The 16,950-nt window shown below is 43.6% G+C and overlaps 1 protein-coding gene across 2 annotated transcripts in view; it reads left to right on the top strand.

Moving 5' to 3' along the window:
• The window catches only part of ALOX5 (arachidonate 5-lipoxygenase), a 72,082-nt gene that overhangs the window by 2,400 nt on the left and 52,732 nt on the right, over positions 1–16,950 (top strand). The window contains exons 2-3 of one of the 2 annotated variants that reach the window (XM_027596119.2): positions 3,447–3,645; positions 7,584–7,665. In XM_027596119.2, coding sequence (XP_027451920.1) covers positions 3,447–3,645; positions 7,584–7,665 — 281 coding nt within the window. The remainder of the gene's footprint in view (positions 1–3,446; positions 3,646–7,583; positions 7,666–16,950) is intronic. The other variant, XM_027596120.2, reaches the window with a different exon arrangement.

Here is a 16,950-nt window from a genome sequence, read left to right as displayed (position 1 = left end):
TATTTGGAAAAGTTTTCTAATCATTATGGTTAGCAGTCACAGTCACAGCAATAAAGGCTGTCACCAGGCAGCTAGTTCAGTCATTTCCAGGTCTTTGGCAGATCAACACCCACATACCTCTGTGCAGAATTCAGTCAAACGGTAGGACTGATTTCTTCTCCACAAATTGAGTTACAGATCCCCAGTTATTCTCATCAGAGTTCCACACACTGATTCAGGTGAGGACTGGGAACTGAAGTCCTCTGAAGGTGAGATTCTCCTGTACATGGTCACACCCTCAGGGGCTCACCACTGCCTGCTTAGGAAACAGCCCAGAGACTGGCCCGAGGCTGGGCAAATTTGGCAAATTGATTTGTTTCCTTACTTCTGTCAGCTGAAAGCAGGTCAAGTCAGATAGGATGACTTTTATAGATCCGAAGATCTGTGGGAAATCTCACTTGAGCCATTTCATTTTCATTCCAAGACCACTCTTAGGAAAGCTAGGGACAACACAGAAGTGTTTAATATATTGTCCCTGGATGTATTCAGTGAGTGTAGACCAGTCTTACAACTGTATATACTTTGCATATATTCAGGCAATGTTAACCTTATTAATCTCCATATGAAGGGAACACTCTAGAATACCTCCTTCTCAGTAATAAGAATATATTGATGAAGAATAAATATGTCTTCCCTCTCTGTCCTCTCTTCCCTAGATTCTGCTTCCTGTTCCTCATTTTCTTCCTTCCTCTACTTCCTAGTCCCTGCCATACCCCAATGTCCCCCATTTCTCTCCTCTTTTCTGCTCCAATTTCTCCCTCTCACTCTGTTTTCCAGTCCCCCCCAGTTCCCTCTTCTCTGCTCCACAACCTCCTCCTCTCCCTGCCTAGCCCCTCATTAGCTTCCGCCAAGACGAGTATCGCCGGTTGGGCCTCAGAACTCTCTTCTGTCCATGCTCCAGCAGAGAGATCCCTCTCCCTGTCACAGCAACAACAGGGATCTGGAACAGAAACGAATGAGACCTTTCTAAAAATGCTCATATAAAGATCAAATGAAAAGTGCCCAGCTAACACAATGATGAAATATTCAAGTCTTAAAACTATATACCCAATAAAGAGTTGAAAGCAATAAGTGAAATAAAAAAAACTGGCCCTTTTGTGAGATGAGGCTGGGGAATTGCATGTTTCCCTGCCTGCGTGTCTCTCTCTAGCATCTGACCATTGCACCTACCACCTCTGACCCAAGGAGCTCCAGGCTCTAACCACTTCCTTCTATATATGCATTCCCTGCCTAAGGGGTCTTGCTCTCTCAGTTCTCTACAGCTAAATGCCTTGCCCATTCCTTCCCCTCCCCATTTATCGCACCTCTGAAATCTTACCACCTGGCCTACTGATGCCGCAGCTCGGGGGTCTCCGTTCTCTCCCACACCCAGAAGTCACCCCACAAAAGTTGTGTCCTTCCTTTCCTCTTCACCTCCCAGCTCCTCGGGTCATCCGTCCCCTCACTGGGACTCCTCTCCAACCCTGCACCCTGGGGCTTCCTGGCTTCTTCCCAAGGGATCAGCACCCTGCAGTACAGATAGGCTCCCCAGCTGAGGTCCCACAGGCCTGGGGTCAGTGCTCTCTGTGACCTCACCTATGGTTTCTGTTCTCACAGGACACACTGTGGAGTAAAAGGGTTCTTTCACTCTGCAGAAGGGTGCATTCTGGTAGCACAGATGTGTTTGTGTACCTGTTAGGGACCAAAAAGTGTCATCCCAGGGGCCTGGCTCCTTGGTCCTCAGAAATGCTCTAACAAGAACCCAGGCCCAGACCACAGGGCACAGGGAGGAGACTTCCACTTTCTGACCACAAGTGTTGGCATCTTCAGTAACCACAACATGTGAGCTGCTCACTGTGCTCAGAGCCAAGAGGTTTGCTAAAAATACCAACTTCCTATTCCTCTTAATAAGTTCTCCCTAAGGTTCCTCTGGCAGCTTGGTAGGAAAAGGATGGAGATAGAGACGCATGGAGTCATATGCAGGATGAAAATCCCTCCCCTCCATTTACTTCACTATCACGCTGAGAACTCTAGGTTCTGCCACCAAGGAAAAAGCTCAAGGATTGGTGAAATCTGGCTTAGAAAGTACCTCAGGAGGTTGTGGAGCAGAGAAGAGGGAACTGGGGGTGGTGGGGTGGGATTGGAAGACAGAGTGAGAGGGAGAAATTGGAGCAGAAAAGAAAAGAGAAACGTGGGCCATAGTGGGGCTTGGACTCCAGGGCACCCCACACAGGCCTGGGAAGGGAAGAGGTTGATAGGGGTGGCCCAAGGCCCAGCCTAGAGGGGCTGTGGCCAGACCTGGCGGTCATGGTCACCGATTGTTACACCTGAAGTCCTACATTTTGCTAAAAGAGAAAAGAACCTAAAATCTACCCCCTTAAGCAAGACCCTCAAAATTGAGAAGCACTGAGTCCAGGGCTTCCCAAACCTGCTGGTGCATAGAACACCCAATGCAATACTTGAGCTCTCTTCCTTCCCTTCCCTCTGCCATCAAGAGTTGCAGACACACAGGTCACCCCAAAGCCTCAGAAGGGTTGCCCAGCACTGCCACCATGCCTGCCTGTCTCCTAGAGTCAGGAGCCTGGCAGCACGAAGCACTGAGCCGCTCAGTCCCAGGGACCTGGTGGGCAGGCTGCCCATGGCCTGCAGTGGCACCTTCTAGCAGCAAGACCAGCCTCAACCCACCACTGTGCCAGAGATGTCATTGGTATTGCTTATGTGATTTTCTTGACCTCTCTGTGGCTCAGTGAAGAGCAGATGCCCTAGGATGATGTGCATCTATGCAACTTCACTTGCACTTGAGCCTCCCCATTTTCACTCAGTTATTTTTTCCCCAGAGAACAAGAGAGACATGGAGTGGCTGTGCTAGAAAGGTCTGGATTAGAATTCCAACTCTGTCAATGAATAACTGAAGCGGGACTTAGTAAGCTTCAATATCTTCATCTGTGACACAGTCATGACTGCCCCTCAGCCTCACGTCATTGTGGGGGTCTATAGCAATCGTCAGCAAGCCCTTCGCAAGATGTAAAGGGCTGCCCAGCATGCAAGGTCTAGTTTGCCCTCGCCAGCCTGCAGGGTGGGAAGGCCAGCAGCTGCCCTGCCCTCATTGTGAGCAGGGGCAGCTGAAGAGGACCCTCACCAAGCACAGCCTAGCAGAGGGCACCCCTGCTGGAGTGTCCCCTCCTCCAGCCTGACCGTGGGCAGACAGCAGAATGTCCCTCTCTGAGCAGCACCATCATCCCTTACTCACTAGACCTCCATCTCCATTAAGGCAAAGGCCAGGATTTGTCCATCTCTGCCTCCCAGGTGCAGGACAGAGCCTTGCCGAGGGCAGGCTTTCGGCGGACATCTTGGCTAAATGAGCTAAGATGTGATACTAAGGCTCAGGAAACCCCCAGACAACCTGATTTGCCTTTTTCTCCTCTCAGGTTGATTCTTATGATGTGACAGTGGATGAAGAACTGGGCGAAATCCAGCTAGTCAAAATCGAGAAGCGCAAGTATTGGCTCCATGACGATTGGTACCTGAAGTACATCACGCTGAAGATGCCCTGTGGAGATTACATTGAGTTCCCTTGCTACCGCTGGATCACCGGTGAGGGCGAGATTGTCCTGAGAGATGGACGTGGTGAGTGGCTCAGGCCCCTTCCACTCCCTGAGCTTCCCAGGAACCAGGGGGCTTGCAGGCCCTCTTTCCTCCAAGAACTGTATTCATGGGAATAATAACACTGCTGCTCTGTGCCTCGATGCACCTGCAGGTGGTATGACTTTCCTCAGGGTAGTAATAAACCTCACACTCAGAGGGTGGAGTGGGAGGCCCCCCGCCTCGTGCTCAGCTGTCTTCCCTCTGTGCTGCAGTCCTTCAGAGGCAAGCTTATGACTCCCTTTTTGTCAGAGGGTCCCTCATAGCAAATACCTGTGGGACATCTCCTTAGATGGGCAGTTCTCCACATGAATTCTCCAGTTCTCCTCTCTGTGGGCCATAGTGGGGCTTGGGCTCCAGGGCACCCCACATAGGCCTAGGAAGGGAAGAGTTTGATAGGGGTGGCCCAAGGCCCAGCCTAGAGGGGCTGTGGCCAGACCTGGCGGTCATGGTCACTGATTGTTACACCTGAAGTCCTACATTTTGCTAAAAGAGAAAAGAACCTAAAATCTACCCTCTTAAGCAAGACCCTCAAATGTGCAGACCCCAATCTGGCACTTCCTTGGGAGAGCATTCCTCATAAGAGACAGGCAGTTGGCCTGATGTGGAAGAACAGAGGAATGGATGGCAAAACTCAGCTAAGGCCACTGTCCCCCTGAAAGACTCCCCCTTGGGCACTAGCCTCTTAACATGTGAGAGTCAAGCCCATGCCTTGGCAAAATTCTGTCTGGTTCAAGTCATGGCCCTTCAGTTTGCTCACACTCTAAACCCAGAATGAGAAGTCTTCAAAGCTGTGTACCACTAGAATAATGAGGAGGAGGACAGATGTTTTACCTGTGAGATGTTTAATACTTCCTAGTCGACAGTGCATTCCTATCACTAGATCATTCATTCTTCACAGAGTTCAGGGGGTAGGTAAAATGGAAATGATTACTACCCCCATTTTTTAGCTAGGAAAACCAAGACAGAGGAGGAAAAATTCTTTTCTACCTAGTGTTCTTAAACTATCAGGCCACATCCCATTGTTTCTCACATGGAATTTAAGAAACCAAATTCCAAAAGTATTTCTGAGCTGAAGGATTAGAGCTAGAAGGATTTTTGTCTCCCGACCTCATGCCAAAAAAAAAAAAAAAACAAAAACCCACAAAATTCACTCTGTCTTGTAGTGGCCAGAATGTGAACAGTTGTGGACAGGGTTCTTCTCTTTCTCTAGTATTGGAGAAACACTAGCTCCAAGTCTCCCTCCTGCGTACAGTCCTTCCCACAGATCCTGAATCCCTTTCCAGCAAAAAAACATATGGCACATTCAAATGAGGATGTTTAGGAAGGTGTAGGTCAGTGTGCAGGGGAACACACCAGTGTGCAGGCCATTAGCACTGCTGGTCCAGGTGGGGTGAGGGGAGGGAAAGAATGCCAGATTAATCCCAGAAGGGGAGTGTCCTCGAGACAGAGCTCCCATGGGAGTAGCTGTGGCCCCCACTAGAGATGCAGACAACCTGGGGAAACACTCTCCTCATTCTCCCATGCCCTCCTCTCTCTGGTCAGGCTTCCCAGTGGCTGAACCCAATGTGAAGCCCATTGATGAATTCATTCCAATCAAAGATAAGATCAGGGCCTTTAGGGACAGGAAAAGGTGAAGGGTAGATCTGGAGGGACACATAGAAACTATCCATCCAGTATGTTCCACTTGTCGATTGCTGTGTATCAATCTGAGTGGTTTTAGACAGGCTTTTAATTTTGCACATGATCTTATGGGTCAGAAATCTGGGAAAGGCTCAGCTGGGGCAGTTCGTCTGTGAGCCATGAAGCATTGGCTGAGGGGGAAGGACTAGAAGGCTCACTTCTAAGATGGTTCTTCTCTCACATGTCTAGTGCCTCAGGGCTCCTTGGCCTCTCTTTCCACCTGGAATCTCATTCTTGAAGCCTTTTCTATGGCGTTGGGCTTCTCACAACTGGGCGGTCACAGGGTGGTCTTATGTGGTGGTCGGCTGCCAAGAGCAAGTACTCCAAGAGACAGAAGGTGGAAGCTGCCTGTCTCTCCTGCCTGAGCCTGGAAGCTGGCAGAGGGTACCTTCCACTATATTCTATTGGTCCAAGCAGTCACAGAGCCTATCCAGACTCAGAGGGGACACAGACCCCACCTCTCAATGGAAAGAATGTCAAAGAATTTATGGCCATCTTTAATCCAACACATAGCACAACAACCAATCTTGGGACAACTGGAAATGAAGGGGCCCAGCCCACAAGCGACATGGTAACCTGTCATCTAATACTTCACCATGGCACCTGGCATGAACATAATGGTCAGAGGGCCGTCACTGTTGTCCCGGGATCCAGAGCACCTCTGTGAAAAGACAGCTTCAGTAAGGCACTCATATCAGTGTTTTGGAATCAACCCCTACTCCTGAACTCTGGGGCATTCAGTCTAGGTCTTGTCACCTGAGGTCACCTGCTGTGTTCCCAAAAGTTCCATCAGTCACCAGGGTGGAATGTCCAACACCCTCAGGGCCAAGAGAAATGGAGCTTATGTCTTTTGACACTTGGTATGTGCAGTTCCACATATTCTGACTTATTCATACCACTGAAACTGAAGAGACCCAATTTCTCAGAACCAGGTGCCTGAGAAAGAGGCTGTTTCTTTGAGGTGGATTAGAGATGATGAATGTCGGGTGCCTACAACAGTAACTCATACAGCCAGTGACAGCTGTTACAGTTAATACTCATCTTGCCTTCAGTGGCCTCGGGCTGCCCCTACTGGATGGCTTTCCATCCCCACTGGAGAACAAAAAGTTACCCCATTGATCCTCCTCCCTGGGCCCCAGTTCCCAGCCCTGGGCCGGAGCTGCCTCAGCCAGAAGGGACTCTGAGTGTGGGCTAAGAACTGTTGGGTGTTGGTCTGAAAGTAGACATTTATAAGCTTTTATAGCAACTTGCAAGAATTATTCTATGATTATTGCTTCTTATACTAAAAACGGCTTGTGTTTTGAATGTCCTTGGTTTTTTTTTTAATTTCATTTTTCCAGTAGTTAATTTTTATTGTATTTTGCAAAAATATCAGTCTGTGATGGAATGGAAATTTTAAAAACCACAGAGAGCTGGAGAAGCACTATTATAGGCCCCCTTTTCAGGAGATGCTCTGGAATCCTACTAGTCTGGGCTCCCACTAACTGTGTTCACAGGCTTTACCTTAAATAACAGTATAAAGGGTAATCATGAACTAGCCTCTCCTACTCTAAAGGCCCTGAGCAGCTTGACCCTGCCCTTAAGCCACTTGCCCCACTCCTGAAATGAGAACCAAGACACCTTTGAATCTGGGCTAAGAGGGAAGAAGCAGCAGCACAGGTCCATCATGATTATAAGGACAATAATATTAATTATTGTTCCAGCTTACTGGGTGCCAAGCACTGTGTGAAGTACTCACTAAATCCCCATCATGACCCTAAAAATCGGCATTATTATCTCCATTTTACATGTGAGGAAGCTAAGGCAACTTGCTCTATGCCCTGTGCCTGCTGGAGAGTCAGAGAATCGTTGGCCTGCCCCCATGACACCTAACAAGAACCAAGCCCGGCTCATGTATCTGGATGTGATTCTCGGCGCCCCGAGGGCCCCCAGCTTGCTGAGTGAACAGGCAGAAAGAGAGGGAACTGCGTTTGTCTTTTATAATGGGAGTGGCTCAGAACACAAGATTTGAATCTTGTGTTGAAAATCCACTAATTATGTGTGTGACATTGGGCAAAGTTCAAATGCAAAGCTGTTCAACCTCCCTAGACCCCAGTATCCTCAGTATGAATGGGGGTGGGGGAAGGGGGCTGTTCTCGGGTAGGTAAAGATGGTGCATGGGCAGGGTGTGGGACGGGAACCCAAATACTGGACGTTGTTACCTTTGTGGCTCTTCTCACAATCCTGTCCTTTCCTCACAGCAAAGTTGGCCTGCGATGACCAAATTCACATTCTCAAGCAGCACAGACGTAAAGAGCTGGACACACGGCAAAAACAGTATCGGTGAGTTATGACATCAGACCAAACGGCCATAAATAAACTGTGCCCACAGGTTATGGCTGACCACTGCTGGTAAATGATGGCCATGCCACCAGTTCCCTGGAGTGCTCCCCAACCCCCAGCTTCCCCTGACCACCACTCCAGGCAGAGATGGTAGAGCATTATGGAAAAAACTTGAGGTCAACCATATCGGCATTTAGGAGGAATGGGGCAGCCAAAGCTTGGATTTACATTAATGTTCCGTCACCTCCCATGGTAGAGATTACCCCTCACTTATGTCTTCTGATAATAATTCGATTGCAAAAGGGATATATAATCTACAACAAAATTGACAAGTCTTTAACAGACCAAAAAAAAAAGAGTGAGAGAACTCAAATTATTAAAATTAGGAACGCTCCTACACTGTTGGTGGTAATGCAAGCTGGTGCAGCCACTCTGGAAAACAGTATGGAGGTTCCTCAGAAAGTTGAAAACAGAACTACCCTATGACCCAGTAATTGCACTACTGGGTATTTACCCCAAAGATACAAATGTAGGGATCCGAAGGGGTACGTGCACCCTGATGTTTATAGCAGCAATGTCCACAATAGCCAAACTGTGGAAAGAGCCAAGATGTCCATCAACAGATGAATGGATAAAGAAGATGTGGTATATATGTATAAAACATATATACAATGGAATATTATGCAGCCATCAAAAGGAATGAAATCTTGACATTTGCAATGACGTGGATGGAAGTGGAGGGTATTATGCTGAGCGAAATAAGTCAATCAGAGAAAGACATGTATCATATGACCTCACTGATATGAGGAATTCTTAATCTCAGGAAACAAACTGAGTGTTGCTGGAGTGGTGGGGGGTGGGAGGGATGGGGTGGCTGGGTGATAGACATTGGGGAGGGTATGTGCTATGGTGAGCACTGTGAAGTGTGTAAGACTGTTGAATCACAGACCTGTACCTCTGAAACAAATAATACATTATATGTTAAAAAAAAAAAAAAGAAGATAGCAGAAGGGGAAGAATGAAGGGGGTATATCGGAGGGGGAGATGAACCATGAGAGACTATGCACTCTGAGAAACAAACTGAGGGTTCTAGAGGGGAGGGGTGGGGGATGGGTTAGCCTGGTGATGGGTATTAAAGAGGGCACGTACTGAATGCAGCACTGGGTATTATACGCAAACAATGAATCATGGAACACTACATCAAAAGCTAATGATGTAATGTATGGTGATTAACATAACATAATACAATTTTAAAAATTAAAAAAAATAAAGGAGCATCAGTACCCACTTCAAACAAATTAAAACGAATCAAAGGGAATACTATAAACAGCTGTACACCAACAAATTAGATAACTTGGGTAAAATGGGCAAATTCCTAAAAAGACAGAAATGACAAAAACTGACTCAGGAATAAATAATCTGAATAAAACAATCACAAGCAAAGAGATTGAATTAGTAATTTTGAAACTTCTCACAAAGAAAAGCCCAGGCCTAGACGGCCTCACTGGTTAATTAATAGCAATCCTGCAAAGTTCTTCCAGAAAACAGAAGAGGAGGGAACACGTCCCAACTCATTGGATGAGATCACTATTATACCAAAATCAGACAAAGATATCACAAGAAAACTATACACCAATATCTCTTATGGGTATAGATTCAAATATTTTCTACAAAATACTAGCAAACTGGATCCAGCAGCATGTAAAAGGCATGATACAATATCACCAGGTAGGATTTATCCTAAGTATGCAAGTTTGGCTTAACATCCAAATATCAGGTAATGTAATGCACCATAAAAATAGAGTAAAGAAAAAGAAACACATGATAATCTCAAAAGACACACAAGAGTGCATTTGACAAAATCCAACACCCTTTCATAATTGAAAAACACTAGAGAAATAAGAATATTTTTTAAGATTTTATTTATTTATTTGACAGAGAGAGACACAGCGAGAGAGAGACACAAGCATGGGGAGGGGTAGAGGGAGAAGCAGGCTCCCCGCTGAGCAGGGATTTTTTTTTTTTGTCCCCCCTCTGGGGGCTCAATCCTAGGATCCTGGGATCATGACCTGAGCTGAAGGCAGAAGCTTAATGACTGAGCCACCCAGTCACCCCTAGAAAAATAAGAATTAAAGGGAAATTTCTCAACCTGATAAAGGGATCTGTAAAAAAATTTTACAGTTAACATCATATTTAATGGGAAAAGACTGCATGCTTTCTTCCTAAGGTCCAGAAACAAGATAAAGATGTCAGCTTTTGCCACTTCTATTCAATATTGTACTGGAGGTTCTAGCCAGGGCCTTTAGGCAAGAAGGGACAAAGGGCACCCACATTAAAGAGCAATAAGTAAAACCGTTGCCATTCACAGATGACATGATCTTGTATGTGGAAAATCTTAAGGAATTCACCAAAAAATTATTGGAACAGGGCACCTGGGTGGCTCAGTCAGTTAAGCATCTGCCTTCAGCTCAGGTCATTATCCCAGGGTCCTGGGATCGAGCCCCCCGGGGGGGAGGGAGTCCTTCTCAGGGGGGAGACTGCTTCTCCCTCTGCCCTTCTGCCGCACACCCCACCCCCCGCTCGTGCTCTCTCTCGCTATCACTCTCTCTCAAATAAATAAATAAAATCTTAAAAAAAAATTGGAACTACTAATCCAGCAAGATTACAGGATACAAGATCAATACAGTTCCACGTGCAATAGCATCAAAAGGAATAAAATATTTATAAACTTAACAAAAGTCCAAGACTTATACAATGAAAACTACAAAACATTGTTAAGAGTAATTAAAGAAGACCTAAATAAGGTGAAAGACATCTTATGTTCATGGACCAGAGGACTTAATATTATTAAAATGGTTAATACTCCCCAAAGCAATGTACAAATTTAACACAATCCCTATCAAAATCCCAGGTGACTGTTTTTGCAACAATTGACTAGCTGATCTTAAAATCCATATGGAAATATGAGGAACTCAGAATATTAAAACAATCTTGAAAAAAAAAGTTGGGGAACTCACATTTCCCAATATCAGAATTACTACCCTGCTGCAGTAATCAAGACAATGTGGTATAGGCATAAGGCTAGATACATAGAGCAATTAAATAGAATTGAGAGTCCAGAAATAAGCCATTACATTTATGGTCAATTAATTTTCAAGAGAGGCAGCAAGACAGTTCAATGGAGAAAAAAATAGTCTTTTCAACAAATGGTGTTGGTCAACTGAATAGCGACATGCAAAAGAATGAAATTGGACCCTTACACCATGTACAAAAATTAACTTAAAATGGATCAAATATGTAAATGTAAGAGCTTAAACTGTAAAACATTGAAAAAGACGGGGGTAAACTTACATAACCTTGGATTTGGCAAATGATTTTTAGATTTGACAACAAAAGCATAAGCAAAAAAGGGGAAATAGATAAAATGATGTCACCAAATTTTAAAACTTTTGTGCTTCAAAGGATACCATCAAGAAAGTGAAAAGACAGGGTGCCTGAGTGGCTCAGTTGGTTGAGCATCCAACTCTTAGTTTTGGCTCAGGTCTTGATCTCATGGGTCATGGGATCAAGCCCCACATTGGGCTCCTGACACTTAGGGGTGGGTCTGCTTGAAGAGGCTCTCCCTCTACCCTTCTTGTGCTCTTTTTCTCTCTATAGCTCTCTCTCTCTCAAATAAATAAATAAAATCTTTTTTAAAAAGTAAAAGACAACCCACAGAATTGGATAAAATATATGGGAATCATATATCTGATAAGGGACTTGTATCCACAATATATAAAGAGCTCTTATAAATCAAGAAAAAAAGACAATCTAATTTAAAAATGGAGAAGGACCTGAATAGACATTTTTCCAAGGAAGATATACAAATGATCAGTAGGCACATGAAAAGATGCTTGACATCATTATTCATCAGGGAAATGCAAATCATTACCACTTCACGCTTACTGTGATGTCTAAAATCAAAAAGTTAGATAATTACAAGAGTTGTGGAGGTGTGGAGAAATCAGAACCCTCATACACTGCTTGGGGGAGTGTAAAATGGTGCAGCTGCTTTGGAACACCGTCTAGTATTTACTCAAATTATCTTTATTTAAAGATTTATTGACTTATTTTAGAGAGAGAGCAGGAGTGGGAGGGGCCGAGGGAGAGAGACTCTCAAGTAGACCCCATACTGAGCATTGGAGCCCAATGTGGGGCTCAGTCTCACGACACTGAGATCATGACCTGAGCAGAAACCAAGAGTTGGACGCTTAACTGACTGCACCACCCAGGCGCCCCAAGTTTCTCAAATTATTAAATAGAGTTACTATATGGTCCAGCTATTCCACACCTAGGACTATACCTAAAAGAAGTGAAAACATATGTTTACACAAAAACTTGTATATGAATGTTTACATTATACATAATAACCAAAGGTGAATATAACCCAAGTGTCCATTAACTCATGAATGTATAAATAAAATGTGGTATGTCTATACCATAGAATATATTTTGGCTATTAAAAAAAGAACAAATCAACACTTTTCCAGAAAAAATATGTGAATGACCAATAAGCACCTGAAAAGATGCTCAACACCATTAATCATCAGGAAAATGCAAATCACAACCATAATAAGAACTACCTCACACCTACCAGGATAACTTGAATCAAAAAGACAGACAATAGCCAGTGCTGGTGAGGATGTGGGGAAACCGGAGCCCTCATATGTTGCCGGTAGAATGTAAAATGGTGCAGCCACCTTGAAAAATAGTTTAGCAGTTTCTCCAATCTTAAACAGACTTACTACTAGCAATTCTACCCCTTTTTTCTTTTGCATGTGGTATCATGTGGTACACAAGAGTAATGAAAATAGGTGTCTCTCTACACACATAGCCCCACACATGCGAACTTGTATATAATATTCATAGCAACGTTATTTATAATAGCCCAAAGGGGTAAACAACCTAAATTCCATTAACTGATGAATGGATAAACAAAATGTGGTATATCCATATGATGGAATACTCCTTGGCATTGCAAAGGAATGAACTATGGATCTATGCTAAACCATGGATGAACCTCAAAAACATTATGCTAAACAGAAAAGTCATTTACAAAAGACTACATATTGTATGATTCTATATATATGAAATGTCTAGAACAGGCAAGTCTGTAAACACAGATTAGTAGATTATTGATTTGCCCAGGGCTGGCAGATGGGGATGGGGAATGGGGAGTGACTATTAATGGGCACAGGCTTTCTTTTTGGGGTGAAAATATTCCAAAATTAGTTTGGTGAAGGTTGCACAAGTCTGTAAGTATACTAAAAATCCTTTAATTGGATACTTTTAAGGGATGAATTTTATTGTATGTAAATTATATCTCAGTATAGCTGTTTTTGAAAACAATAACATGATCTAGAGTGCTCATCAGGGAAATGGTGGTCAGTGGGCTGTATCCAGCCTGTAAATTTGTCTCATGGCCATTTTGGAGCTCTAAGTAAACAGGATTCTTATTCCCCAGGTTTTCTCAGTCCAGCATCTGTCTATTATCAAGGCATCTTTCATGTCCTACTTTGGCCATTGGAGATATTTGAATTTGTGACTCCTTCCAAGGGGGAGGAATGGAAGGAATTGTGCTAACAATCAGCATGTTTACCTGGGCTGTGGAGGGGCTGTTGGGGACTGATGACCATTACAGCTTTTCACGTATTCCTCTATAGTGTAACTTCTTACAAGGAATATGTAGTATGTCTGGTTTTTTTAATCCAATAAAGCAAAAGAAGGGGAATCAATGAATGGCTGCTACACAGAGCAACACGGGCAAACCTGACAAATATGGTGTTGATCACTGGAAGCCAAATATGGCTTCCATAGAGTTTGGAATTATATTGTTTATGGAATGTTATATAGCAGTGGAACAATAAATAATAGCAAGGAAATGATTCTCATAAAAGGGAGGATGGTGATTGGGGGAGGTTGAGTGGGGAGCAGGTGCAGTGTGGGGGTACTGGTAACATTCTGATTCTCGGTCTGGATGTTAGTTATAGAGATGTTTTGTTCATTTTTCCACATGCATCTGTACATATATATACATACACATACACACATGTATTATATATTCAATTTCATAATAAAATGTTTAAATAAAACTTTTATGTCTTTATATCAGATGAAGGAAGGTAATCTGATTTTACTTGAGTAATGTTAAAGATTTATGAATTTGTGATTTGTTTTAAGACACTTGAGTGTGAGCATCTCAGCTTAACACCATATGATGTGTTCTGAGACTTTTGTATTTGGTACAGTGCACAAGGCATTGTCTGAGAGCTCTGCACCACCCTTCCCATCTTAAAGGATTATTTCTTTTTTTTCTGAAGTAATTCATTTCTTCCCACTTTATTATTTTACGTAAATTCAATTAATTAACATATAATGTATTATTGGTTTCAGAGGTAGAGGTCAGTGGTTCATCAGTCTTATATAATATCCAGTGCTCATTATATCATGTGCCCTCCTTAAAGTCCATCACCCAGTTGCCCCATCCCCCCACCCCCCCCCATAGTTGTTTCCTATGATTAAGAGTCTCTTACGGTTTTTCTCCCTCTCTGGGTTTTGTCTTGTTTTATTTTTTCCTCTCTTCCCCTGTACTCCTCTATTTTGTTTTTTAAGTTCCACATATGAGTGAGATCATATGATAATTGTCTTTCTCTGATTGACTTATTTCACTTAGCACAACACCCTCTAGCTCCATCCACGTCATTGCAAATGGCAAGATTTCATTTTTTTTGATGGCTGAGTAGTATTCCATTGTATATATGTACCACATTTTCTTTATCCATTCATCTGTCAGTGGACATCTGGGCTCTTTCCGTAGTTTGGCAATTGTGGACATTGCTGCTATAAAGATTGGGGTGCAGTTGCCCCTTCAGATCACTACATGTGTGTCTTTGGGGTAAATACCCAGTAGTGCAATTGCTGGGTCATAGGGTAGCTCTATTTTCAACTTTCTGAGGATTGTTATTTCTATGTTCCTTCCTCAGCTCTCCTCCCCACTCCAGCCACCCCTATCAAAGCACGAACAGTGAGCACTTCATGTATTTTTGGCCCTGTGGGAAGAAGGAATCTTAGATTGTGGTGATGCTAAACAACTTTCAGAGAATCGGGCTAGTTTTTGTCCTGTTAGATGAGCAGACAGCAAGTTCTATCAGTCCCACTGTAATTCAGACTAAGATGTTAATGGCTGATAAATTAAACTAGTCTATAGGCATGTGGTCTTTTTTTTTAAATTTTTTATTGTTATGTTAATCACCATATATTACATAATTTGTTTTGGTGTACTGTTCCATGATTCATTGTTTGTTCATAACACCCAGTGCTCCATGCAGAATGTGCCCTCCTCAATACCCATCACCAGGCTAACCCATCCCCCCACCCTCCTCCCCTCCAGAAACCTCAGTTTGTTTTTCAGAGTCCATCATCTCTCCTGGTTCGTCTCCCCCTCTGACTTACTCCCCTTCATTCTACCTCTCCTGCTATCTTCTTCTTTTTCTTTTTTCTTAAAATATGTTGCATTATTTGTTTCAGAAGTACAGATCTGTGATTCAAGTCTTACACAATTCACAGTGCTCACCGTAGCACATATCTTCCCCAATGTCCATCACCCAGCCACCCCATCCCTCCCACCCCCGACCACTCCAGCAACCCTCAGTTTGTTCCTGAGATTAAGAATTCCTCATATCAGTGAGGTCATGTGATACATGTCTTTCTCTGATTGACTTATTTCACTCAGCATAACACCCTCCAGTTCCATCCACGTCGTTGCAAATGGCAAGATCTCATGCCTTTTGATGGCTGCATAATATTCCATTGTGTATATATACCACCTCTTCTTTAGCCATTCATCTGTCGATGGACATCTTGGCTCTTTCCACAGTTTGGCTATTGTGGACATTGCTGCTATAAACATTGGGGTGCACGTACCCCTTCGGGTCCCTACATTTGTATCTTTGGGGTAAATACCCAGAAGTGCAATTGCTGGATAAAATGGTAGCTCTAATTTCAACTGTTTGAGGAACCTCCATACTGTTTTCCAGAGGGGTTGCACCAGCTTGCATTCCCACCAACAGTGTAGGGGGGTTCCCCTTTCTCCACATCCCCGCCAACATCTGTCGTTCCATGACTTGTTAATTTTAGCCATTCTGACGGGGGTGAGGTGGTATCTCATTGAGGTTTTGATTTAGATTTCCCTGATGCCGAGCGATGTTGAGCACTTTTTCATGTGCCTGTTGGCCATTTGGATGTCTTCTTTGGAAAAATGTCTGTTCATGTCTTCTGCCCATTTCTTGATTGGATTATTTGTTCTTTGGGTGTTGAGTTTGATAAGTTCTTTATAGATTTTGGATACTAGCCCTTTATCTGCTATGTCATTTGCAAATATTTTCTCCCATTCTGTCGGTTGTCTTTTGGTTTTGTGGACTGTTTCTTTTGCTGTGCAAAAGCTTTTTATCTTGATGAAATCCCAATAGTTCATTTTTGCCCTGGCTTCCTGTGCCTTTGGTGATGTTTCTAGGAAGAAGTTGCTGCGGCTGAGGTCGAAGAGGTTGCTACCTGTGTTCTCCTTTAGGATTTGGATGGACTCCTGTCTCACGTTTAGGTCTTTCAACCATTTGGAGTCTATTTTTGTGTGTGGTGTAAGGAAATGGTCCAGTTTCATTCTTCTGCATGTGGCTGTCCAATATTCCCAACACCATTTGTTGAAGAGACTGTCATTTTTCCACTGGACATTCTTTCCTGCTTTGTCAAAGATGAGTTGACCATAGAGTTGAGGGTCCATTTCTGGGCTCTCGATTCTGTTCCATTGATCTATGTGTCTGTTTTTGTGCCACTACCATACTGTCTTGATGATGACAACTTTGTAATAGAGCTGGAAGTCTGGAATTCTGATGCCACCAGCTTTGCTTTTCTTTTTCAATATTCCTCTGGCTATTCGGGGTCTCTTCTGGTTCCATACAAATTTTAGGATTATTTGTTCCATTTCTTTGAAAAAAGTGGATGGTATTTTGATGGGGATTGCATTGAATGTGTAGATTGCTCTAGGTAGCATTGACATCTTCACAATGTTGGTTCTTCCAATCCATGAGCATGGAACGTTTTTCCATTTCTTTGTGTCTTCTTCAATTTCTTTCCGGAGTATTTTATAGTTTTCTGAGTACAGATCCTTTGCCTCTTTGGTTAAATTTATTCCTAGGTATCTTATGGTTTTGGGTGCAATTGTGAATGGGATCGACTCCTTGATTTGTCTCT

The sequence above is a fragment of the Zalophus californianus genome, chromosome 15, assembly GCF_009762305.2.
Source record: "Zalophus californianus isolate mZalCal1 chromosome 15, mZalCal1.pri.v2, whole genome shotgun sequence".
Classification (NCBI taxonomy): Eukaryota; Metazoa; Chordata; class Mammalia; order Carnivora; family Otariidae; genus Zalophus; species Zalophus californianus.
Note: the sequence above shows the minus strand (reverse complement) of the source record. Positions and strands in the feature narration are given on the sequence as shown.